General features: G+C 38.5%; 2 protein-coding genes across 8 annotated transcripts in view; both read right to left on the minus strand.

Annotated features, from left to right (window-relative positions):
• LOC127556798 (zinc finger protein 420-like) overlaps positions 1-26020 on the minus strand; it is a 143039-nt gene that overhangs the window by 54873 nt on the left and 62146 nt on the right. For 2 of the 6 annotated variants that reach the window (XM_051990232.1, XM_051990233.1), the window contains 2 exons: positions 24530-24598; positions 19222-22034 (listed from right to left, as the gene is read on the minus strand). The exons of 1 other annotated variant lie outside the window; for it this stretch is intronic. In XM_051990232.1, coding sequence (XP_051846192.1) covers positions 19909-22034; positions 24530-24598 — 2195 coding nt within the window. In that variant the 3' untranslated portion in view covers positions 19222-19908. Of the gene's footprint in view, positions 1-19221; positions 22035-24529; positions 24599-25545; positions 25673-26020 lie in introns of those variants that run through there. 3 more of the 6 variants (XM_051990231.1, XM_051990235.1, XR_007952509.1) reach the window with 3 other exon arrangements.
• LOC127556812 (zinc finger protein 239-like) overlaps positions 19222-26020 on the minus strand; it is a 31758-nt gene continuing 24959 nt past the window's right edge. For both annotated transcript variants that reach the window (XM_051990259.1, XM_051990258.1), the window contains one exon: positions 19222-19344. The gene's annotated coding sequence lies outside the window, so the exon portion shown is untranslated. The remainder of the gene's footprint in view (positions 19345-26020) is intronic.

A 26020-nucleotide genomic window follows, 5' to 3' on the forward strand; every position in this document is an offset into this window, starting at 1 on the left:
ATCAATATAATTGGCCATATTAATAATCAAATTAACAAAAACCATATGATCATCTCAATAGATGCAGAAAAAGCATTTGATAAAATCCAACATCCATTCCTATTAAAAACTCTTGAGAGTATAGGAATAAATGGACTTTTCCTTAAAATAATCAGTAGCATCTATTTTATATATTAAACAATATATTAATATAATAATTAATATTAACAATTAATAATTAATATATATAATATTAATATATTAAATATGTTAAAGTATATGTTAAACAAAATATATGTATATATATCCATACAGTTATTTTGCTGCACAAGAGATTTTGAAATAATGTACAATTAACCTGTGAAAAAAATCAGAAATGCAAGCGGACAAAAACAGAGGGATTGGAAATACTATGTAGTGGTTCACACTCATTTCCCAGAGTTCTTTCATTGGGTATAGCTGGTTCTATTCATTATTGAACAAATGGAACTGATTTGGTTCATCTTATTGTTGAAGAAAGCCATGTCCATCAGAATTGATCATCATATAGTATTGTTTTTGAAGTATATAATGATCTCCTGGTCCTGCTCATTTCACTAATCATCAGTTCATGTAAGTCTCTCCAGGCTTTTCTGAAATCATCCTGCTGATCATTTCTTACCAAACAATAATATTCCATAATATTCATATACCAAAATTTATTCAGCCAGGAATGATAGTAATGTCATTTATTTTCCCCAACCCTTTCCACTTAGGATTTGTGCATAAAACTCTGCCTGTTGTGCAACAAGTGGAGATCTCCTGCCAAGGAGAACGTCCGATTTGCAAACTATATTCCTCATTGAGAAAGTGATAATTTAAACAGGTACTTAATTTCTAAAACCTGTCTCTAATCCAGCTCCCCATACATTCATTACATTTATGAGGTTTTTCAAAAGAATAAACCTTCTATCTAATAAGATTTGAATTCCAACCAAAGACCTTCCCACACTGATTATGTATATTTGTATTGTTTTATATATTATAGCTATTATTATGGTACTATTTTAAATTTTTGAACAATTCTTACAGAAAATTCCACATAGAATTTTCTTAATTATAACTTTGGTTTTTGTAATTTTATAATTACTAATGAATCTGTCTACCTCACTTTGTATATTTTAGAGAATGAGGAAAATAAGAAACCTAAGCTGTAAGGCTAAATCAGTCTAACATAGATGCCTCCTTGTGTCAGATGCTGAATGACAGGGATTTTCAAGAAAGATAAATAACAATCTCTGCCCACAACAAGTACACAACATAATGGGAGAAACAAGCAGCTAAGAAATAACTTGCAAACAAGCTACAGGTAAGATAAATAGGATATCATTTAAAAGAGGGAAACACTGGAAGCAATAGTCTTTATGGATGAAATGAATTGTGAAAGCTGTCTCACAAGATAGAGACAGTGTTCTAAAAATAGAGTGAAAGTTATCTACACCCCAATCCCAAGTTTCTTTCTCCAGAGATCACCAGTTTTACAAAGAATGGGATCACATTACCCTTTTGTTGTGGGACTAAGTTAGGGCTGTCTTGGCATTAAAACTCCCATGTAATATAATTTAATATTCCTAGCAATATGATTGGGTTGGAAGTTTTCCTCATTTACTACTTAGAATGTGAGGTCATTTCTGCTGAATATTCAGAGCAAAGGTCTCACCGATAGGGAGTGTTACCCCAGATCCTTATAGAATCCTTGTCTGCTGACTATCTCTTACCTCTCTTCACTGCCAGATTAAGAGACAGGGAGATGCTCAAATCTCCCAAGCTCTGTCAAATTAAAACTCCTTTGTTTTCTACCTTAAGATGCCTCTGATTTGTTGAAGTTGAAGGTCTTCTGCCCCACAGTTAAAGGTTTCCTATAGAAAGAAAGCTTTTCATTGAAAAATGAAGGTAACTAAGAGATACAAATGAGGGAGAGCATATTTCCAGAGAATAGCCAGAGAAATTTCTTGAATGTCTTCCTGGATACATCTTCCTGGAATAGCAAGGAAGCCATTGTCATGAGATCCCAAAGAACTTAGATGTAAGAACCCTGACCATAATCAGTGAGGAATAGAAAGTGTTCACATTTGCAAGTTGGTAGAAAATCCCTGGTGTTTACTGATTCCAGGAAAACTGGATGAAAGTTGTTGGCTAAATGAAGGATGGATTGAAGTCAGATAGTCTGGAATCATGCCAACCCACAAGCAGTCTGCTGCAATACTCCAAGGGGGAGGTGACAGCAAGAAGGTTGAAACATCAGTGGACAGAAGATGGATGGCAGAGATGTTGCAGGATTGACATGATGTAAGTTGGGGTAAGAAACAGAATTCACGAAGGACATCTTAGCTGTGAGCCTGAGGGACTGAGAGAGTAGTGGGGCCCTTATCAGGAAGAAGGAAGAGACAAAGAAAAGAAAATGAGTTCAGTCTTACAGAGTAATTGTAAGACATCTCAAATTAGAGAACTAGTTTGACATGTCTGAAAGACATTTGGAACAGAGGGGATTGAGGTTGATTGACCTCATTTTTTATATCAAATAGTACTTTATTTTTTGGTCAGTAAGAAGTAAGTACTAGAGACTACTCCCTAACCCTTCTCCTAGGCCATAGAATTAGCCTACCAGTAATTGAAAGTGGGATCACTATTATCTCCTTGCTTCTGTTTCTCTGTAGAATTCCCTTTGAGTTTTAGCTGGCTTTGTTTTTTTTGTTTGTTTGTTTGTTTTTTCTTTTTTCTTTTTTTAATAACTTTTTATTGATAGAACGCATACCAGGGTAATTTTTTACAGCATTATCCCTTGCATTCACTTCTGTTCCGATTTTTCCCCTCCCTCCCTCCACCCCTTCCCCCAGATGGCAAGAGTCCTTTACATGTTGAATGGGTTGCAGTATATCCTAGATACAATATATGTGTGCAGAACCGAACAGTTTTCTTGTTGCACAGGGAGAATTGAATTCAGAAGGTATAAATAACCCGGGAAGAAAAACAAAAATGCAAGCAGTTTATATTCATTTCCCAGTGTTCTTTCTCTGGGTGTAGCTGCTTCTGTCCATCTTTGATCAATTAAGGCTCTCTTCATCAAAGAGGTCCACTTCCATCAGAATACATCCTCAAACAGTATCATTGTTGAGGTATATAATGATCTCCTGGTTCTGCTCATTTCACTCATTTAGCTGGCTTTGTAATGGTGTTACTATTGCAATAAAGCTTTCCCAGTGAGATAGGAGATAGGTTCAAGCCTGTAAATTTTGATGAGATACCTCATGACACCAATCTGAGTTCCCAAACTTTTGGGGTATCTCACCTGGGATGCCAGAGAAGGCAGAAGTGCTTTAGGGTAGCTTTTGACAAAGATGGGCCAGTCCTCTTTCATGTCATTTTGTGTGAGACTGCATCTCTGTGTAGAATGTCTGTTTCACATTTCTTCAGTGAGCTATTTTAAAATTACAACCCAAAAATTGTTCCTGAAACATCTCAGTTATGGGGATTGTTAGCAAGATCGGTGCAGCTCAAGTCTCTTGTTTGCTCACTCTTCTCATCTCAGAAATGGAGGAAAATTCAAATTCTGCCTCCCCTATAAGAACAGGGGAAGCAAAACTGTGGGGACCACACACAACCTTGCCTAAATATCCCCAAGCCAGCTTGGGGAATGGGGATGGGGTGGGCGTCAGGCTTTATGGTCAGCATTCCCTGAGCTCTGGCCCCTGAAACTATTTATGTCTCCATAACCTTCCATTATACTTCTAGATCATCACTGTTGACATATTTACCAACATATGAGCAACATCTTTTCTTTCTAGATTGTTTTTGTGCCCTGAGGCAATTGGGGTTAAGTGACTTGCCCAAGGTCACACAGCTAGCAAGTGTTAAGTGTCTGAGACCTGATTTGAATTCAGGGCCTCCTGACCTGAGGACTGCTACTCACAGAGTCACTTACCTACCCCCTCTAGATCTCTGCAGTAATAAAAAACCACTAGGAAATTTCACATTATATATATATATATATATGTATGTAGGCCATTTAACTTTTTAGTTTATAGGTCTACTGATTGGCATTGGGTTAGAGGAGATATAGTAGAGCGAGTTTAGGGGCCAAGCTCCAAAAGGTATTACAGAACTTTGATCTTTTCATTTGAAGGCCATGTGAATCTTTTGTCAAATGTACTTCTTTTGCAGAATATCGGGTTCTACTTTCTAATGCATTGTGCTACCCTCCTCTGTATTGAACATCTATTACCTCATGTACATTTTATAATAAAAATTCTAATTTTCTCAATGATATCCTTTGATACCTCCTTATTGTCCCTACCCCTCCTTATCTTTAGACAAAAACTAAGTGGGAAAAGGGAATGGGATCAACAGGCACTAACTGATCACTAAAGTAGCCTAAACCTCACTCTTCAGCCCATCTAAACTTCCCTCCCTTCCACTCCCAGATGACTAGCAAGAATTTTAGTTAAAAAGTCTCTTATTCACTTATCTCCCTTATTTGGAGCTTCTATTACGATGCAAAGTTATTTTCCACCACTCAGGAGGCACAATGCCTGGAGTTAGGAAGACTTGAGTTGAAAACCAATTCAGACATTTTTCACCTGGGTGACACTGGCCAAGTCACTCTCCTCTCTTTTCTTCTGTTATTTTTCCACCCACTTAGGATACTAATAGTATGTCCTACTTGTCATGGTTGTTGTAAAGAAGAAATATTATTTGTGTATCACTTGGACAATAGATGACACTATATGAAGATTAGCTATTAATGCTGTGATTTAGAGGGAGAAAATTTTGGAACACAAGGTTTGGCAATGGTGAATGTTGAAAACTATCTTTGCATGTATTTACAAAAATAAAATATACTACCAGTAAAAAAAATTCTGGATTGATTTTTGACCTAAAGCTACCTAAAATAGGAGACAAAATTAGAAGCAAAAGAAAGTCCCACTTTTCCTCCATAAAATTCAAAGACTTTCATAGGAAAATCAACCAGAAGGACCTTGGGGAGAAACCAGCACTTTTGCCTTTTAAATAATTCTCTTACATGTTCATTGTAAGACATCTCAAATCAGACAATTGGTTCAAGATGTCCAAAAGACAGTTTGGAACAAAAAGGCTTGAGGTTGATTTACCTCAATTTTTTTTTCTATTGAATATTACTTTTTTCCCAATTACATGTAAAGATAATTCTTAACACTTTCGAAAAAAATTTTAGGGGCAGCTAAGTGAAGGTCAGAAGGACCTGAGTTCAAATCTGGTCTCAGACACTTAATACTTCCTAGCTGTGTGACCCTGGGTAAGTCACTTAAGACCCATTGCCTAAGCAAAAAAAAAAAAAAAAAAAAAAAAAAGCACCTTTGCTCTTTCTGTTGATCTTTGATTGCATTTTGTTTTCATTCTCAAGTTTTTTTCTTTTTTTCCTTCTATACTCAGTTTTTTCTTGTGCAGCAAGATAACTATATACATATTTATATAAAGTTGCATATATATTTATATAAACATGTGTATATTGGATTTAACATATATTTTAACATATTGGACTATCTGCCGTCTAGGGGAAGGGGAGGGAAGGAGGAAAAAACTTGGAACAGAAAGTTTTGCAAGGGTCAGTGCTGAAAAATGAGTACCCAAGGGTACCCATATCCTATGCATATGTTTCACAACAAAAAGGTTCAATAAAATTTGAAAAGAAAAGAAAAATAGAAGAGAAGCATCTCATTAGAAAAACTGGAAAACAGATCAAGGAGAGACAATATAAGAATTGTGAGACTATCTAAAAGTTATATTTTTATATCCTTATCTTTTTATATCTTTAAAAAGAATCTGGATACAATATTTCAAGAAATTATGAAAGAAAATTACTCTGAAGTTCTAGAATAAGAGGGTAAAGAAAAAATTGACTGGTCATCAACTGAAAGAGATCAGAGAAGGGAAACTTAGAAGAATATCCTAGCAAAGTTTCAAATTTCCCAGATTAAGGAGAAAATATTGCAATCTAACCAGAAAACAAGACAATAAAATACTGCAGAAATATTCGGGATTTCACAAAACCCAGCAGTTTCAGCTCTGAAAGATCATTGATCTGATTACATTAAATTTCATAGAGTAAAAGAACTGAAGTTGCATCAAGAATAATTTTCCCAGAAAGTTGAATATAATCTGGAATGAAGGGGGAAAATGGACTTATGATAAATTGAAACATTTTCAAGGATTTGTAATTAAAAAAGCAGAACTCAATGGAAATTTTAATATGACAGATCCAGAAAAACAGGAGAACATTACAGACTACTTCTAAGACATTCCTTAAAACAAACTATTTACTTATAGAAGTGAAAATGTTGTCAGTATAACTGTAGGTAGTTTAAAAGATTGAGGTTAAGTCTTGTATGATGGGGTAGGAAAAGATGAAAGGGAACAATTATAAAAATTGGGCAAGAGGAAGAACTAATACTGAGAAAGTAGGTGAGGAGGAGGTTGGAGAGCTGTTAATATTGTAACTTTACACTCTGAATTTCTGTATATATAGGAAACAATATATACATCCAGAAGGATGTAGAAGCCTTCTGAATATATAGAGGTGAGGATACTGGGGGTTAGGGTGGGGGAGGGACTTTTAGCTGGATGGGAAGGGGAGTGGGAGAGTGGGAGAGAAGATCAAGTGACAGGGATAGTGTAAAATCCGGCTTGAGAAAGAGAATGGTGAGTAAATATAAGATGGAAAGAGAATCAGTTGTTTGGATGGGAAGTTTAAAGTGGCTTTTTGTGATAGCAAACACCTGGAAATTGCAGTGATCCCCCTTCATTCCATATTTATTTTAAATTTAAAATTCCATTATTAGAAATTAGAGAGAGTTGGTCTTGCAGTACTAAAAATCCTGAGACTGGACTCAAGAAAGGTTGATTTCAAATCCATCCTCATACTCTTACTAGTTGTGTGTCCCAGGGCACATTGCTTTATATGTATGCCTCAGTTTCCCCAATTATTAATAGGGAAAATGATAAAACCAAACTCAGAGGTATGTTGTGGGGCTCAAATGAGAAAATATTCATATATTTAGTACAGTACCTGCCACATAGTATGTACAGATTATCCCTTTCCCTTCTTTTCCCAATAGCTGTGCTGAGATTTGAGGGAACAAGGAAGGAAATATAAGGAAAAATTTCTTATACCAGGTAGCATTAGGAACAAGGAGGGCCAATTTATGCTTGATAACAAAAAGAGCTTCCTAAAGTCTAGATCTATCCCAACAAGGAAGGGGTTGCCTAGACAGGGAAAGGGTTCCCTTCACTGCACAACTTCAAGAAAAGGCTGCAGGGGCAGTTTTCAGAGCCTTCATAGACAAAATTCACATCTGATTAGAAGTTAGACTAAATGCCACGTCTCAGATTAGCTCCTATTAAGCAAGTCTTTAATGCTGTATTGCTTTTTGAGCATTGCAGAAACAAGACACTATCCAAGATCTAACACTCTATACCGAGATAAGGTCAGAATGAGTTCTTGATTCAGATATAGTGAATGATACTATAAACAAATTAGGAGAACAAGGGATAGTCTCCCTCTCAGATCTGGGAAGAAGAAGGACATTTATGGCCAAAGAAGAACTAGACAATATTAACACATACAAAATGGATAGTTTTGATTACATTGAATTAAAAAGGTTTTGAACAAACAAAGCTGTGCTGGCCAGACATTATGCTGAAATATGGCTGTGGACAAGGAAGAATAAGCACTCACTGGGAAAGTACTTTAGGAAGCAAAAATATTTCTGACAGCAGTTGATGAACCCTACATGTGACTTAGGTGAGAACTGCTGCTGAGGTGGAGCCCCTGGACAGAATTCAGAACATAACAGTAAGGAAGAGCTGAGAGTTAAGGCAGCATTACCCAGAGCTCAGAAAGCAAACTTGACAATAATAATGATCATTCTTAAAAGTTGCTAAAAATAAAATAAAACCAAATGAAAATTCAAGATAAATAAGCAAAAGAAAGAGAACCTCACAATAGCTATTTTGCTATAAAAGAAGTTCATGGTTAATATCCAGAAAATAGTGAGGTTAAAAAACAAGCCATTCCAATCTCAAAGGGTACCATCAAAGGTACACAACAAGCCCAAAAGGAGTTCCTCCAAAAAAAAAAAAAAAAAAAAAAAAAAAAAAAAAAAGGAGTTCCTCCAAGAACATAAAAAGGAATTCAAAAATCAAATAAGAGATCAAGGAAATATTAGGAGGGGGAATGAAAGCAATCCAAGAAATTATGAAAAGAAAGTAAATCAGTTTGAAAGAGGTAACAAAAAAGTTCTTGAAAGACAGAAGAGGAATCCAATGACATTATGAGACACCAAAAAATAATTAAACTAGAAAAAATAGAAGAGAATCTGAAACATCTTGTTAGAAAAACTAAAGAACACATCAAGGTGACACAATATAAGAATTGTTGGGCTACCTAAAAGTTATTAAAGAACAATCTGGATACAATATTTCAAGAAATTATGAAAGAAAATTGCCCTTTAGTTCTAGAACAAGCAGACTAAGGGGAAAAGAACAAAAGCTGCTGTTCACCAACTGAAGAGATCACCTGAGGAAACCTTACAAGAATATCCTAGCAAAATTTCCAAATTCCCAGATTAAGAAAATACTGCAATCCAACCAGAAAATAAGACAGACTTCAACACTGCAGAAACAGTCAGGATTTCACAAAACTCAGCAGCTTTAACTCTAAAAGACCATGGGTTTGGTTACATTAAATTTCAAAGAACAAAAGATCTGAAGTTGCATCCTGAATAATTTATCCAGAAATCTGGAATATGGAATGAGGGGAAAAAATAGACATATGACAAACTGAAAAACTTTCATGCATTTATAACAGAAAGATCAGAACTCAATGGAAAGTTTAATATAAAAGATCCAGAAAAAAGGAAAACATTAAAGACCAATTCCAAGGCACTCATTAAGGACAATCAATTATTTACTTATATATGAGAAAATGTTATTAGTATAACTGTAGGTAGTTTCAAAGGTTGGGACTAAAATGTGTATAACGGAGCAAGAAAAAGTAAAAGGAAACAATTACAAAAATACTGAGAAGAGGGGAGGGGGCGGTGTGGAGCTGGTAACATTGTTACCGTCCTCTCTGAATTCAGGAGGAAACAATGTATACATCGGGAAGGATGTAGAAGCCTTGTGATTACATAACAAACACTGGGGATGGAAGGATGGCTCTGGATGGAGGCACCAGGGCAAGCTGGGGAAGCCTGAGATTTAAGCCGGGGAGGGAGGGGACGGAAGAGGTGAAGTTTCAGGGCTTTAAGAGAGGGGGCAGGGAAGCAGGAGGAAAGGAGAGCCCGGGTAAGATCTGGGAAAGAGAAATTCTGACATAGCTCAGGGTAAGGAGATCAGGGACACTGGAGGGGCAGAAGACTTCGGGGGGACACAGATCCCGAGAAAGCAGCATGACTCTGTCCTGAGGTCTTCCTAGGAGCTGGGGACATTGTCTGGGACCCTCTAGTAGAGCTTAGACTTGGCGATCCTAAAGGGAGCTTGGATACAGGGAGCCATGGTCTGGCGTCTGATCGGGCAGCAGCCCAAGTGCCTGGAGGGAAAGGGGGGAGAAGCAGAGCCAGGCAGGAGTTTTGGGGGCCCACGTCCAGAGCGGGTCTTCAGGGCAGGCAGAACTCTTGAATCTATCAGGGGACTAAATCGAAAGGCAGAAGCACCATGTTTCTAACCGGGATCTAGGAACAAGGCGCGACTCCTGGGTCCTTGTGGGCAAGGTCTGAAATTGGGAGAACGGGAATCAGTGATAAATCTGGGGACGGTAACGTCTGACACTTGGGAAGTACTGGGATGGGAAAAGAAAGGATGGCGAAAGGAGGGGGCGAGGGGGGGGGGCGCTCGGAAGGGAGGGCTTGTCCGATAGCCGAGTCTGGTAGAGCAGCAAGTTCCTGGTGCTGCTGAAGGTCAGATGATCCCCCATTCACAAAGACAAAGGCAACTAGCAAAAGCTCAGAGGTGGGCAGGGAGGTGGGGGGTAGATATGCCGGGAGGTGGACAGACCTACCTGGGACCTGCACCTACAGAGCTGGCTTGCAGGAGGCAGAGAGAGCTCAAGTCCAGAAGTCCCTGTTTCCAGACAAATCACTGCAGGAGATTTCTCCTGGGCCCAAGAGTTCCCACCTTAACCGTCCCTGAGAGTCCCCAAAATGAGCTGTCTCCTTCTATGACGCCCAAGAGCAGGATCTCAGGCCTTGAGTTGCTTCCCTGCTACAAACCCCGCCCTCCATCACGTGAAATGTCTTCACCACTGAAGAGGCCCAACGTCTGCCCTGGACTCCTCCCAGGCTCCCAAACTCCACCCCAAGGGCTCATATTCCACCTGGATCACCACCCACCAGGCTGTTCCGCTCGGAGATCTCCTCCTCCCCCAGGCTACCTCCTTTTTCCCACTTTCATTCTTAGCTTTGGGGCTTACTCCTTTCTCTCTGGAGCTGAAAGGGTGGCTAGATAAATCCCGGGCAGTAGCCAAACAGAAAGTAGTGGGTCCCATATTTGAGGTTCTGACTGCAACTCGACTGTGGGAACATTGGGGATTCTATTTACCTTCAAGTGTTAATGCAGATTGGATTGGATTTTCTCCTAATCTAAATTAGAATGAGGGCTGACTTAAAGAAAAACTTGTTCTCTCATTACAGTAATAGGGATGTTTGAGCCTCTACCGGGAGATCACTAAAAACTTGACACTGAGGTCATATGATTAAGAGCTGTAGGAAAAAACATTCGGCATAACTGGATCAGAATGACTCCATTCTACTCTGAATGCAGTATGTGCAGATGGTCAAATGGTGAGAAGGATCAAGTGATTTTTCTATGCAAGATAATTCAGAAATGCATTGATGTCGTTTCACTGGCTATTTTTCTTCGTGTGTTAAAATGAAAAACCTTATAATTTGAAGAGACAGAAGTAAAAACGGAGGGCATTCCAGCCATGAATGGGATACAACATGCAAAAAGACAGAGAGGCAGGAAATTTGAGTTTCCTATGAGGAATAGTAAGAAAACTGATTTGATTGGATAGTGGTGTGTGGAGGGGAATAATATATAATAAAGTCAGAAAGGTAACCTAAAACTGAGTTGTAAAGAGCTTTAAGTGCTAAACAGAGAAATTTGTATTTGAATCATAAAGTAATAGGGAGCCGCAGAGTTTATTGAGGGAGAGACATCATCATATTTGTATTTTAGGAAAATCTCTTTGACAGGTGTGTGGATGATGGATTAGAGAAGGGACAAATCTGAGGCAAAATTGATGACTGTTTGTACTAGAATAATGGCTATATGAGTAGAGAAAAGGGAACATATGTGTTATTTTTTTTTTTTTGTTACATGAGGAAATAATTTTCAAATACAACATTTGAGGGTTTTCAAATTATCTTGCTACAGGTTTAAGATCCTTTTTGTCTTTTTTTCTAGGCTCCCCCTGCTGTCACATTTTTCCCATCCATGAACCCTCCTCATGCTTGAACCCTTGTAGTTACTGATTGTCCCTTCATTCTACTTCCCAACATAGATATAAATGAAATTGTCTTTGAATCCCAAAGGTCTTTGGCAAGTGTGTGTACGTGTAGATCATGTCCTTCCAGGTCTCTACATTCATCTCTTTCATAGATTGACTGAAAATTGTTAAGCAGTAGGATGTGTTATTGGAGGAAATTGTAGAATCACTTTTTATATAACTTATTTTAAAATGGGGTACAGTCTCATAAGGATGAGATAGTTCTTAGGATCATCCTATCTAGGGGAAATCAAATAGTTTGGTCTCTCAAGATTTCTTTCAGCCTTGTGTCTGAAAATTATTGTGAAAACTTCATGGCTATGTCAAATAAAACATGAAAGAAATTGGAAAAAAAATAAATAAAATGAAAACCTTATTTATATTATTTTTATGTTTCTAATCTTATATTGGCATTTGGGGAAACCACAGTATAAAAATGCTCATCTAAAAAATCCTGAGAGTGTGATATGATAACCAAGAAGGGTTAATTGAGAGAGGGAGGTCGGGGGATGTGGAATGATCTAATGTCTCCTGATGTTAATTCTTATCTGATTCTTCCTCCTTTTCACTAGTTTAGTGGCACCTCCCCCTCCTGTTTTTCTTCTTTTTCCTTATTCTAACACTTATATAATTTCCTAAAGCCAGTTGTATTAAATTTATGTATTAAGTGTGTCTTTGGAAATTGAGTCAGGTTCATTTTTATTGTAGAATTGACATAATTGCTCTCCTACTTGTTTCCATTTCTCTAGATCCAATTCTTTTTTCATACAGAACTAAGGAGATGTCTACTATACAGTTTCTAAAAGTTCAGTGATCTGTTCCCAAATTGTAATCAAACCTTGGCTTTTCATAAGCCGAACAATGCTCTCTACACAATTTCCTTGAAGAGGAAAAGCAGGCTGTTTTCTAAACATCTGTCCCATTTTATCTGAAATTCTACTTTGGCTCTTTAACAAAGTTTCCTTGTTGTACTCACCCTAATTTCTGGGTCAAGGAGACTCTCCCATTGGATCAGGATCATGTCTGCCCCACGTTGGGCTCCAAAATGTAATGTTCTTCTCTAAAATATAATATTCTCTTTGAGCAGGTTTCTTGGGGGGCTTCTAAGAGCTGCCTTTGTTTTAGTTCAAAGTACTAATCACCTCAAATGCAGCCAGGAGCTAAAAGTTCAGATGCTTTACTGTCTCTTTAAATTGCCCAGTTAGTTTTCTTCTTATCTCTCTCCCTGGTTCCAAGAGGTCTTGCTTCTAGTCCTTTGTCCTTCCAGCTGCAGCCTATAGTCCCCTCTGAATCTCTCCAGCCAGCACAAAGGCAGAAGTTGGAATAAATCTGAGTGCTCTGAGAGTGGGCTTGTGGGCTTCTGACTTGTGAATCTCCTTGACTGAATCCTGACTCGTGAATCTCCCGGACTGAATCCTGACTTGTGAATCTCCTGGAGTTCACCCTGATTGAGTCTCCTAGGTTATATATGCTCTCTTAAAGGTGTGAATCTTAAAGATGTGAAAGGTGTGAACTGTAATAAGTGCTAAGTTCATTAGTGAACTAGAGAACTATTAAGTACCATGCTAAATGAGATAATTATTATCTCTATCAATTTCAGTGACTTAGCACCTTGTAAGAATTCTAACACAAACTAAAGCCAATATTGTTAAGAGACTGTAAACCCTTTGAACTCTAATTCAAGAAGATCAAAGTTATAGGAATGGGTATTTAAATAATTTATGCACTGCTTAGAAAAGAACAAACAACAGGCAAACTCATGTCAGCTTGTGCCTTCTTGAGCAGTAGATTGAGAGCTTTGTTCCAAGTATCAGTGTGGAGAACTGTAAAGACCAGAAAAAGATTTCCCTAACAGACTCTATTAAGACAAGGGGGCAGCGGGGAAGGGGGTGAGGGTGAGGGGTTGAGAAAGGAATGATCATGAATATCAAATTCTATTTTTTTTCTAGGTCTCTCTGACTTTAGTGGTAGTTTTTATCATCAAGATACTACTATCATGAAATCTAAAAACTTAATCTTGAGTGTTGCCTTCTTCTCCCAGATAGGAATTGGAATTCTAAGGGATTCCTTCCTTATTTGTCTCTTCATTTTTCTGTTTCTCAGTGGACATAGGAGAAGATGGATAGATACCATTGTTACTCAACTGGCTTTGACTAACTGCCTGGGACTTCTCTCAAAAGGCATCTCTCAGACAATGACAGCTTTGGGATTGGTGAATTTCCTGGATGAAATTGGCTGTAAAATTGTTTTCTATCTTCACAAAGCATCTCAGAATCTTTCACTCAACATAAGCTGCTTTCCGAGTTGCTTTCAGGCCATCACCATCAGCCCGAGCAACTCCATTTGCGCAGATCTTAAAGTCAGAGCTCCCAAGTACCTCATTTCCTCTGGTCTCTTCTGTTGGACTTTCCACTTACTTTTAAATGTCTATGTTCTTTGGGTAATTAAAGGAGAAAGACACATCCACAAGCAGGACTGAGATACATTATGGATATTGCATTCATATCATTCCTTCTATATCTCAAGCCTCCCTATTGACAAATATTATCTCCCTTCCTGATGCTTTTTTGGGGGGACTCATGATTTATACTTATGCCTACATGGTATTTTTTTTTATAAGACATCAAAAACAAGTCCAGCAAGTTCACCTCACCTATCTCTCCCCCAGAGTCTCCCGGGACCAGAGCCACAAAATCTATCCTCCTGTTAGTGAGCACCTTTGTTTGCTGCTACTAACTCAACTGCATCTTGACAGCATATATGTCATTTATAAAGTCCCCACCCAGGTTGATACATACCTCTGCTTTCCTGGTTTCATGTTTTACACCTGTTAGCCCCTATGTGTTGATCACCCCGACTCACAAATTACCAGGTACTATTATACTCTTTGTGGGAAGAAAACCCAAATTTTGCTCTGACAAGTTAATATACTCTGCTCAAGATGAGCTCCTGAAAGTGCCAGGTGGAGAAAATGAGTGGCCACATCAAATAAGACCTAGATTTGATACTAAATATTAAACTATTCCAACCTTTCATTTCTTAAAACAATGAGTGACTTCTAAATATAAATTATCAGGGTAAGAGTAATTTCAAGCTGATTATTATTAAAACTTTTATTCCTTGTATAATCTGTAGGATGCTAGAATATCAATACAAATATTCCTACTACTACATGAATACCCCACAGAAATCAGAAAGCAAAAGGTCTATAGACAACAATAGTCATTAATGGTCTTCTCATGGTAACCTCGATTTGGAAACTACTAGATTGTCTTATTATTTGGGAAAGGCTAAAGTAATTAGATGTGTATTTTGAGAGGAGAGTTGGAAAATCTCTATGAACTAATGCAGAATGATGTGAAGAGAAATAAAAAAAGAATGTATTTGCATTTTTGTTTTTCTTCCCAGGTTATTTTTACCTTTCTGAATCCGACTTTTCTTGTGCAACAAGAGAACTATACAAATGTGTACACATATATTTTATCATACTTTAACATGCTCAACATATATGAGACTGCCTGACATCTAGGGGAGAGGGTGGAGTGAGGGAAGGGAAAAGTTGGAACAGAAGGGAGTGCAAGGGACAATGTTGAAAAATTACCCATGCATTTGTTCTGTCAATAAAAAGCAATAATAAAAATAATAATAATAATAATAACTCCTAAAAAAAAAAAGGAAGATTGGAGGATTCAAGTCAAGAAGTAGTATTAAACATAAGCTAAAACAAAGGATTAGAAAATCCCCTTCACCTCACTTTACATATATGTGATTTCCCTAGCTCTTCCCTCCACTCCCTCTTAGTATTTCTTTCATTTGGACCTCAAATAGCCTTGGCAATCCAATTGAAAAATAACAGATGTTTTGTTCCGTCTGGGACCTTCCCAAATAAAAGGCCATTATTGTTCATTTATATAGACCTCTGTGGTTTGAGATATAGTTATCTTGGAAATTATAATTCTCTCAATAAAAAAGGGCTTTTATCAAAAAAGAAAAAGAAAAAGAAAAGAAAAGAAAAAGAAAAAAGAAAACATTGATAAAAGGATAAAATTTTACTTACTCTGGAGTCCTTCTGACCTTCGAGTGCTATTGTTCTAAGAATCTGTCTGTAAATAATTCTAAAGTCTTCTGGCTTCAGAATACTCCTACAAACATTACTGACTAACAGACAAATAATCTGTTGGTCAGTGCATAACCAGGTTCCTGAGCCAGTAGTGAATAGACCACTCCTCAATTCTACCTTTGAGATATAAAATTAGCATAGCAGTGCAGGTTAAATTTGTCTTCTTTCTCTTGTTCTTTGCTAAAATTATTTACTTACTTCAGTGTTCCAGTTTTCTCACATCCTCTCCAACATTCATCATTATTTTTTCCTGTCATCCTAGCCAATGGGACAGGTATGTAGTGGTATCTCAGAATTGTCTTAATTTGCATTTCTCTGACCAATAATGATTTGGAACACCTTTTTGTATGAGTAGAAATAGTTTCAATTTTATCATCTGAAAATTGTCTGTTCCTATCTTTGATCATTTATCAATTGGAGAATGGCTTGACTGTTTATAAATTAGAGTTGATTTTCTACATATTTTGGAAATGAGGCCTTTATCAGAACCTTTAACAGCAAATATGTTTTCTCAATTTATTGCTTCCCTTCTAATCTTGTTTGCATTAGTTTTGTTTGTACAAAGGCTCTTAATTTGATGTAATCAAAATTTTCTATCAGGTCTGTAGCTTGTCCCCTGTTTGATGGCTGTGAGAACTCAGGATGGTAGCTCACGACCCCTCTGTTCTGTCTCTAGGGAAAAGGATGTCCTAGGTACAGGGTCCTCAAACCACGGCCCGCGGGCCAGATGCAGCAGCCGAGGACATTTGTCCCCCTCACCCAGGGCTATGAAGTTTCTTTATTTAAAGGCCCACAAAACAAAAGTTTTTGTTTTTACTATCATCCGGCCTTGCAACAATCTGAGGGACAGTGAACTGGCCCCTTATTTAAAAAGTTTGAAGACCCCTGTTAGGAGATTGCAAGGAAGGGAGGAAACTGTCTGGGTGATTTCATACCTAATAGCCCCATGAGAAAAGACCAATGTTCTCAGAAGAACACATTATTGCCTCTGTGAAAGATATATAAATCCTTATCCTCAGAAGAATACATTTTGTTTGCTCTTATCTCCCACCTGACCTGTGTTTCCTGTCAGCTTGTCCACCAGCTCTTCGCCCACCAACGTCTAGAAACTCACAAGCTGCCTGGCTGTTAGGGCTGGATGGGCAGCAACATAACACAATTCTAAGATAATCAACTGAATTCCTGTTATTTGGCAATTTTCTCTCAGATTCAAAAACATTATTCATGCCATTATTTTCACTCTGATTTTCCTCATTTTGGAATTTAGGGGAAAATATTTTCTTAGAAATACTGGCATTTATTGACCCACACTTAACACCGTACAACAAGATAAGGTCAAAATGGGTTCACGACCTAGGCATAAAGAATGAGATTATAAATAAACTGGAAGAGCATAGGATAGTTTACCTCTCAGACCTGTGGAAGAGGGAGGAATTTATGACCAAAGAAGAACTAGAGATCACTGTTGACTACAAAATAGAAAATTTTGATTATATCAAATTGAAAAGTTTTTGTACAAACAAAACAAATGCAGACAAGATTAGAAGGGAAACAATAAACTGGGAAAACATTTTTACAGTCAAAGGTTCTGATAAAGGCCTCATTTCCAAAATATAGAGAGAATTGACTCTAATTTATAAGAAATCAAACCATTCTCCAATTGATAAATGGTCAAAGGAAATGAACAGACAATTCTCAGATGAAGAAATTGAAACCATTTATAGACATATGAAAATATGCTCCAAATCATTATTAATCAGAGAAATGCAAATTAAGACAACTCTGAGATACCACTACACACCTGTCAGATTGGCTAGAGTGACAGGGAAAGATAATGCGGAATGTTGGAGGGGATGTGGGAAAACAGGGACACTGATACATTGTTGGTGGAATTGTGAACACATCCAGCCATTCTGGAGAACAATTTGGAACTATGCTCAAAAAGTTATCAAACTGTGCATACCCTTTGATCCAGCAGTGTTTCTACTGGGCTTATACCCCAAAGAGATACTAAAGAAGGGAAAAGGACCTGTATGTGCCAAAATGTTTGTGGCAGCCCTGTTTGTAGTGGCTAGAAGCTGGAAAATGAATGGATGCCCATCAATAGGAGAATGGTTGAGTAAATTGTGGTATATGAACGTTATGGAATATTATTGTTCTGTAAGGAATGACCAGCAGGATGAATACAGAGAGGACTGGCGAGACTTACATGAACTGATGCTAAGTGAAATGAGCAGAACCAGGAGATCATTATATATCTCAACAATGATACTGTTTGAGGATGTATTCTGATGGAAGTGGATCTCTTCGATAAAAAGATCTAACACAGTTTCAATTGATCAAGGATGGACAGAGGCAGCTACACCCAAAGAAAGAACACTGGGAAATGAATATAAACTGCGTGCATGTTTGTTTTTCTTCCCAGGTTATTTATACCTTCTGAATCCAATTCTCCCTATGCAACAAGAGAACTGTTTGGTTCTGCACACATATATTGTATCTAGGATATAGGGTAACCTATTCAACATGTAAAGGACTGCTTGCCATCTGGGGGAGGGGGTGGAGAGAGGGAGGGGAAAAATCGGAACAGAAGTGAGTGCAAGGGATAATGCTGTAAAAAATTACCTTGGCATGGATTCTGTCAAGAAAAAGTTATTTTAAAAAAATTAAAAAAAATAAATCTAACTAACCAATTAAAAAAAAATACTGGCATTTGAAAAATAATTTCTAGAGGATTATGTAAATGTGCCCTATGAAAATGAACCCTTCTTTTGATCTGGACTCTGTAAAATTAATGTGAAAAATTGTAGCTAGGCTGTTTGAAAATTTACCTGTTTATCTGGTATATTTTCCTTTAAAATGAATATTACATCTTTTAAACCAAATAATAAATTCTTATTCCCAATTCTTTAGTTTTTACATTTGTCAAATACAAGAGTATAATTTATATGATCACTGTGTGGGACAATGATGACCGACCCAAAATAGTTCACATAGATGTTTCTCAGAGTCAGAGCAGAAAGCAGTTGATTCCATTTCTGCAGGAAAGGGACATCACCTGAATTAGTGCAGTCTAGCAAAGGGAAGCAAAGTACAGGAGATGGAGCAGGATTTTTTTACATTGTGGACTGAGCAACTTTACCACACACTGGACTCCAGCTATCCCGGACTTTGTATCGGGGCTCACAATGTGTCATAGGAACCCACTCTACTTAAGAACAATAATTATACATTACAAACCTTACTGATGTGGCAAAGTGGTTTGTGCAAGACTAAGCAAGGGTATAAGGGGGAAGAGTTTTCTTGGAACTGTAGTCCTAAACTATGGCACTCCTCTGGGTGTCAGCTTTCTGAAAAGGCCTCACTTCCCAATGAACCCACCTGATACAATTTAGCAAGATAAGGTCAAAATGGAGACCTAAGCCACATTTACAAATATTTTAAAAGAAAATTAGAACATGGAACACATGACTTATCACACAGATGGAAAGCCAAAGAATTTAGGAAAAAACAAGAGAATGAAAAGGAAAATTAAGTAATAAAAACCATTTAAATTCAGATAAAAAAATCTCAATCATTTTTATTGAGAAAGGAGGTTGAAACAATTGGTTTTTTCCATTATAAAGACTCTTCTTTGGATACCAATCTTGGGATTTCAGAGGAAAACACATATCTATTTTCTGACCTTTATACACAGTATAAAATTGCAATGTCTAAAGAGTTCTATGCTGTAGGAAGAGGCCTTTCCTCATTCATTATATTCACATGTTTCATCTGCAACAAGATTTCTACACCAAGTATGAGATCCAGACTTTCTGCAAATACATTTTGTATAATGTTTCTTTTCAGTGTGAATGTTGTGATTTATAATGACCTTTATCTTCTAGAAAAGAGCAAGTCTTCCTTCAGCACATTTGTAAGTCTTCTCTCCACTCCATATCCTGAGATGCAAACTCAGAGGTGAACTTGGGCTAAAGACCTTCCCGTTCCAAGTCCATAGGAGATTTGTTCCCAAGCAGAAAATCTCTGTTGACTGACAAGTTCTGTCCTCCGTTTTTATAGCTTTATTCATGATTTCAATCTTCTAGGAATTTTCTGGAGGCAATTCAGGGATGAAGTGAGCCTGAATGGTTTTCCACATGGAGTATATGAAGGAGGTTTTACATCTAGCATAGGATCACTCATGTCTAGTCAGATACTAATATCTATTAAAAACTTTACCATGATCCAGACACTCAAAAGTTTTCCTCTAATGTGCACTCTCTGTTAAGCAAGATTTGAGCTTTGCCTGAAGGTTTCCACATTCATGAGGTTTCTGTCTAATGGGGATTTTCTCATGCTTACTCAGACTGTTGTGCCATGTGAAAGCCTTTCCACAGTCATTACCTTCATAAGGCTTCTCTCCAGTGTGGATTCTCTGATGGGAAGCAAGATGGCTGCGCTGTGTGAAAGCCTTTCCACATTCATTACATTCATAAGGTTTCTCTCCAGTGTGGATTCTCTGATGGACAGCAAGACTGGAGCAATCTGTGAAAGCCTTTCCACATTCATTGCATTTATAAGGCTTCTCTCCAGTGTGGATTCTCTGATGTAGAGCAAGACTAGAACATCGTGTGAAAGTCTTTCCACACTGATTACATTCATAAGGTTTTTCTCCAGTATGGATTCTCTGATGGGAAGTAAGATGGCTGCGGCATGTGAAAGCCTTTCCACAGTCACTACATTCATAAGGCTTCTCTCCAGTGTGGATTCTCTGATGGGAAGTAAGATGGCTGTGCCATGTGAAAGCCTTTCCACATTTCTTACATTCATAAGGCTTCTCTCCAGTGTGGATTCTCTGATGGGAAGTAAGATTGCTGCGCTGTGTGAAAGCCTTTCCACAGTCATTACATACATAAGGCTTCTCTCCAGTATGGATTCTCTGATGTTCACGAAGACCATTACTCCATGTGAAAGTCTTTCCACATTTATTACATTTATAAAGCTTCTCTCCAGTGTGGTTTCTTTGATGGACAGCAAGATTGGAGTGAGATGTAAAAGTCTTACCACAATCATTACATTCATAAGGCTTCTCTCCAGTGTGAATTCTCTGATGTTTTCCAAGACCTGAACTACACCTGAAATTCTTTCCACATTGATTGCATTCATAAGGTTTTTCTCCAGTGTGGATTCTCTGATGGACAGCAAGTTTAGAGTTACATCTGAAACTCTTTCCACACTGATTACATTCATAAGGTTTTTCTCCAGTGTGGATTCTCTGATGGACAGCAAGACTGGAACGCTGTGTGAACGTCTTTCCACATTCATTACATTCATAAGGCTTCTCGCCAGTGTGGATTCGCTGATGTTTAGCAAGACTGGAGCAGTGTGTGAAAGTCTTTCCACATTCATTACATTCATAAGGCTTATCTCCAGTGTGGATTCTCTGATGGACAGCAAGACTGGAGCAATCTGTGAAAGCCTTTCCACATTTGTTACATTCATAAGGCTTCTCTCCAGTGTGGCTTCTCTGATGTACTACAAGGGAGGAGCGCTTTGTGAAAGCATTTCCACATTCATTACATTCATAAGGCTTCTCTCCAGTATGGATTCTGTGATGGACAGCAAGTTTAGAGTTGCATCTGAAAGTCTTCTCACACTGATTACATTTATAAGGTTTTTCTCCAGTGTGGATTCTCTGATGGACAGCAAGACTGGAATGATATGTGAAAGTCTTTCCACATTCTTTGCATTCATAAGGCTTCAATCCAGTGTGGATTCTCTGATGTACTTCAAGGGAGAAGTGCTTTGTGAAAGCCTTTCCACATTCATTACATTCATAAGGCTTCTCTCCAGTGTGGATTCTCTGATGCACAGCAAGTCTAGAGTTGTATGTGAAACTCTTTCCACATTGCTTACATTCATAAGGTTTTTCTCCAGTGTGGATCCTCTGATGTTGAGCCAAGCTGGAATAACATTGGAAATCCTTTCCACATTGATTACATATGTAAGATTGTTTTTCTGCATGAATTTTCTCATGTTTAGCAGAAGTAGATTGCTCTCTAAAAGTCTTTCCATGTTTCTTACATTTATAAGGTTTCTCTCCAGCATGGATTCTCTGATGCTTTGAAAGGGAAGAGAGTACAAGAAAAGTTTTATTACATTCATGACACTCAGGTGTTTTCTCTTGAGGATGTATATTCTTATCTTTAGGCACACTGAAACTCTCTCCTAAAGCCTTTTTGTGTGTATTCCATTCATAGTGTTCCTCTCCAATGTGGTTTCTTTTGTGCTTAGCAACAATAGCTCTGTATTCACTATATTGAAAAAGGTCTTTCCATGAGATCATTTTCAGATTTGCACTCATCTCCTTCATATCAAACCATGTCTCTGCATCTGAAAGAAACAGACACACACATGTATGAATATACCCTCTAATGCTGGCTGATATTAAAATCATTGACTTTTAATATTTCCAGATAAAAGTTTTCGATCTGAAATGGACAGATTCCATCATTTTTAAATGTTATTAGCTCACACCAGAAAAGTGATTCAATTGACACAGAATTGCACACACAGTACAATGACATTGGACCCCCACGACAAAGCTGAGACAAAGGGAAGGTGAAGGTTCTCACAATTTAGAAGCCAAGCTATGAACTCTGAATGGATGAGTAACCTGATCCAAATCCCTGCAGGAGATTAGAATTGGAAACTGGAAACTGAGGCTTCTCAATCCATTTCTTTCAAATTCAATCTCAGGCACCACCTAGCTCTGCACCTCTGGGAATGTGCTTCTTTGCCTCGATTTCCTGTAAGTGAAGGTAATAATTGTACCCACTTCTCAGGTTGTTGGTAGCATCAAATGAGATAATACCTTTAAAACTCTTGGCACCCATATGCTTGTTAACTACTATCATTGTCACTATAATTTTGATTCTCTCCACCTCAACTCTTCCTTCATAAACTTCCTTTCCTCTCTCTCTTTATATACAAATGTCTGTTGAAAACTATGCATTTCTATTAAAAAAAATACTTTTCTTTTCCTGGATTAGCTAAGAATAAGTTTCATGAGCTGCTGTTTATTTGCAAAACATCTATGATTTTTATGCCAGATTTAAAACTTCTTGACAGCTTTTCTTTGTATACCCAGGGCTCAATGCAATGAACACAAAAGGAGCTTAACTGATGTACATTGATTGATTGACATTACCTAGGGCTGACCTTATATCCTGACCCCACCTTAATGCTTGCATGCTGGTCATTCTGGGGGGCCAAATCTGTTTCTATTTCTGTTTGTTTCCTGCTCCCTCTCACCTATGAACAAATCTCATAGTGAAGATAACAAGGGCATAGGACTCCTGGTGCTGTTATGGAATAACCATAAGTCTTTCCCTCCATATCCCTAATCTAAGGGAAGCTGTCAGTTATATAGTGAGTGGCTGGATTTAAGTGAGAGAGGGCTGCACAAAGTCACCAGCCTCACTTTCCCCCACAGAGCCATCTGTCTCCTGTGGCCAGGTACAGATCAGGATTACTATAGATGGCTCTGGATGCAGATGGCCAAGAGAGACCTGGGCCTTCTTAAGGTAAGGACTCTTAAGTCCAGGTCTCCTGTGACTAAGGCTCCCCCATCCACTGATTAAAGCTAGGGAGCAATGGAAGCAAAGATTCTCCTCTCTGACCAAGGCTAAAACAAATCTCAATAAATAAAAAGAAATGAATGACTCTGGGACAAACCTCAGGTTTTTTGGCCAAAGCAGAAATGACTGCGATTTATACTCAGTTTAAGTCAATGAGGACCCAAACAAAGACCAAATGGGTTCATAAAGGGCTCTATGGGAGGTCAATGAGAATCAGACAGATTTTGATTTAAGATGTGTTCCTTAAGAAAGGAATTGGGGCAGCTAGGTGGAACAGTGGATAGAGTATCAGCCCAGAAGTCAAGAGGACCCAAGTTCAAATCTGGTCTCAGACACACTTCCTAACTGTGTGTCCCTGGGCAAAGAAAGAATGAAAGAAAGAAAGAAAGAAAGAAAGAAAGCAAACAAGCAAGAAATAAATAAAGCAAGCAAGAATGAAATCTATCCAGGGATGATCTGTACATAGGAGTATATGATATTGTAGATCGACAGAAGGGAAGAAAAGAAAGAAGAAGACAGAGGAGAGAGACCAAAAGGAGGGAAGGAGGCAGGAAAGGAGACTTCCAACTGATCGATTCCAGCTTGTGGCCAGCTTTCCTCAGAGGTTGTTGCTTGTCCTATGTTTCTCTGCTTAACGGTAGCCTACATGGAGGAGTTAGCAGAGGATGAAAGGGCAGGAAAGAATAAAGTAAAAGCGCACAGCAGAAAACAAAATAAAAACTACAGGAAACCAAAAAGCAATGGAAGGATCTGAATACAATATCTTTCATTTATGGTTTATGGAAATTTTTATTACATATTTTGAATCCTCCCTTAGGTTCTGCTGAACATAAAACATTTTTAAAAATTGTTCTTTTATGTCTTTTTCTACTTCATTTTTAGTTTTAAATAAATATCAAAAAAGTACAAATAAATGCTTTTTTTGGCTTAAGGAAGGCATAAGAAAAGTCATATGAGACAGCCAGAGCCCTCTTTCTTTGTAGATTGTTGGACGGCCCCAAATTTCCGACAAAGACTTCCACTAGGATCATTGATTCTTCATTAGAAGGGAACTGAAAGGCCATGAAGTCCAACCCCATCATTTTATAGATGAAGAGCCTGAGCTTTAGAGGTTCACTGAGTTACTCAGGATCTCACTACCACAAGAGTCTGAAAAGGGATTCCAAGCGAGTTTTCCTGCCCCCAAGCCCATCACATGAAGAAGCCTCCTGGGATGGCAGCCTGCACCCCAGCTTGGAACTCACTCACCAGGACAGGAGTTCCTCAGGCCTCCTCTCTCCACATGGGAGATGAAATCTTCTCTGGGAACTGGAAGTCCTGAAGAGGGGGAGGATAGTGGATGTAAGCCTTGAAACTTGTCATTTATTTCTCACTGGAACAGTGCCGGGGTTCAAGGCCCACTGGGGGGGTTCCCAGGGCAATTCAAAGATGGTTTTCAGGGTGCTTTTGTCACAGAAAGAGAGCAGAGGGGAAGGGAGGCCATGCAGGCAATCTGGAAGCAGAAGATGCTGATTTTGATGCCTCCTTCTCAGCAAGATGGCCACATCCCACAGCTTCCATTTTCTGGACATTAGAAGCAGCTGGGAGCACAGAGAAGGGAGCAATGGGCCTGCATTCAGGAAACCCCGAGTTCAAATTTGGGTTTACAAACATCCTGGCTGTTTGCTTCAGCCTTCAGATCCATAAAATGGGGATAAAGATGGAACCCAAAACAAAGGGTTTTGGTGGGGATCAAGGGTGATAATGTGCATAAAGGAAGCTCTAAGCACAAGGCCTGGATCTCAGCAAATGTATAGAAAGACCTCCTCCCTTCCATTTCTCTCCCGGTATCTACACAGGTCTTTGGGGGGTCTATGAAGGAGCAACAAGGGCCCACTTGCTGTGCTGGGGATTTATGGGTAACACTAAGGGCAGTGAGGTAAAAATTTGTTTTGTTTTGTTTTTTTACCAAAAAGAACATTGTGTAGACAAAATGGCTCCCCACAAGACGAAAAGGGTTCCTTCTCCTATCCCGTGTTCAGTGAAAAGGGGCAGGATCAGTTTTCAGAAGGTTTGCAGACACAAGTGCCGGATTCCCATCCTACAATGTAAAGACCACTCATAGAAGAACCAGGCATCAGGAAGATGCTGTCCCTTGTGGACAGGAATCGGCCCTTGGGCCTTTCTGAGAACTGGTAAAAGGCCTGAAACTCTACACCCTAGGGAGGGGAAGGTGACACTCCTGTTGTTGGCAGTTCCAGAGTTGTTAGGGAAGAGCTCCTTACCCAGGGAGAGCAAGTTCTCGGCATTCTCCAGCATGACCTCCTTGTGCAGCTCTTTCTGATCCGGGTCCAACAGACCCCACTCCTCCGGGCTGAAGTCCACAGCCACATCCTTGAAGGTCACCAGCTCCTAAAACACCAACACCCAGAGGACTTAAGAGTTGAAGCACATTTCATAACTGACCTAATCCAATGCTCCTCAATGTACAGAAGGGACCTGAAGCAAGGAGGAGGGATCTGCCCAAAGGTGACAGCCCTTACAGGATTCAGAGCCAGCACTGAAACCAAAGTCCCCCAAAGGCCAGTGGAATATAGAGAAACACTTTTATATTTTCAGGTGGAATAAAACTAAGAAATATCTTACTAGGAAATGGTGTTGCCTGTGGAATCGGGGAAGTTATGGGTTCTATCAGAGAGAGATGAGGATTTTTGGAGGTGAAATCAGATAGTGCTATGTTAAGAAAATGGCATGAAATGT

The sequence above is a fragment of the Antechinus flavipes genome, chromosome 3, assembly GCF_016432865.1.
Source record: "Antechinus flavipes isolate AdamAnt ecotype Samford, QLD, Australia chromosome 3, AdamAnt_v2, whole genome shotgun sequence".
Taxonomy (NCBI): domain Eukaryota; kingdom Metazoa; phylum Chordata; class Mammalia; order Dasyuromorphia; family Dasyuridae; genus Antechinus; species Antechinus flavipes.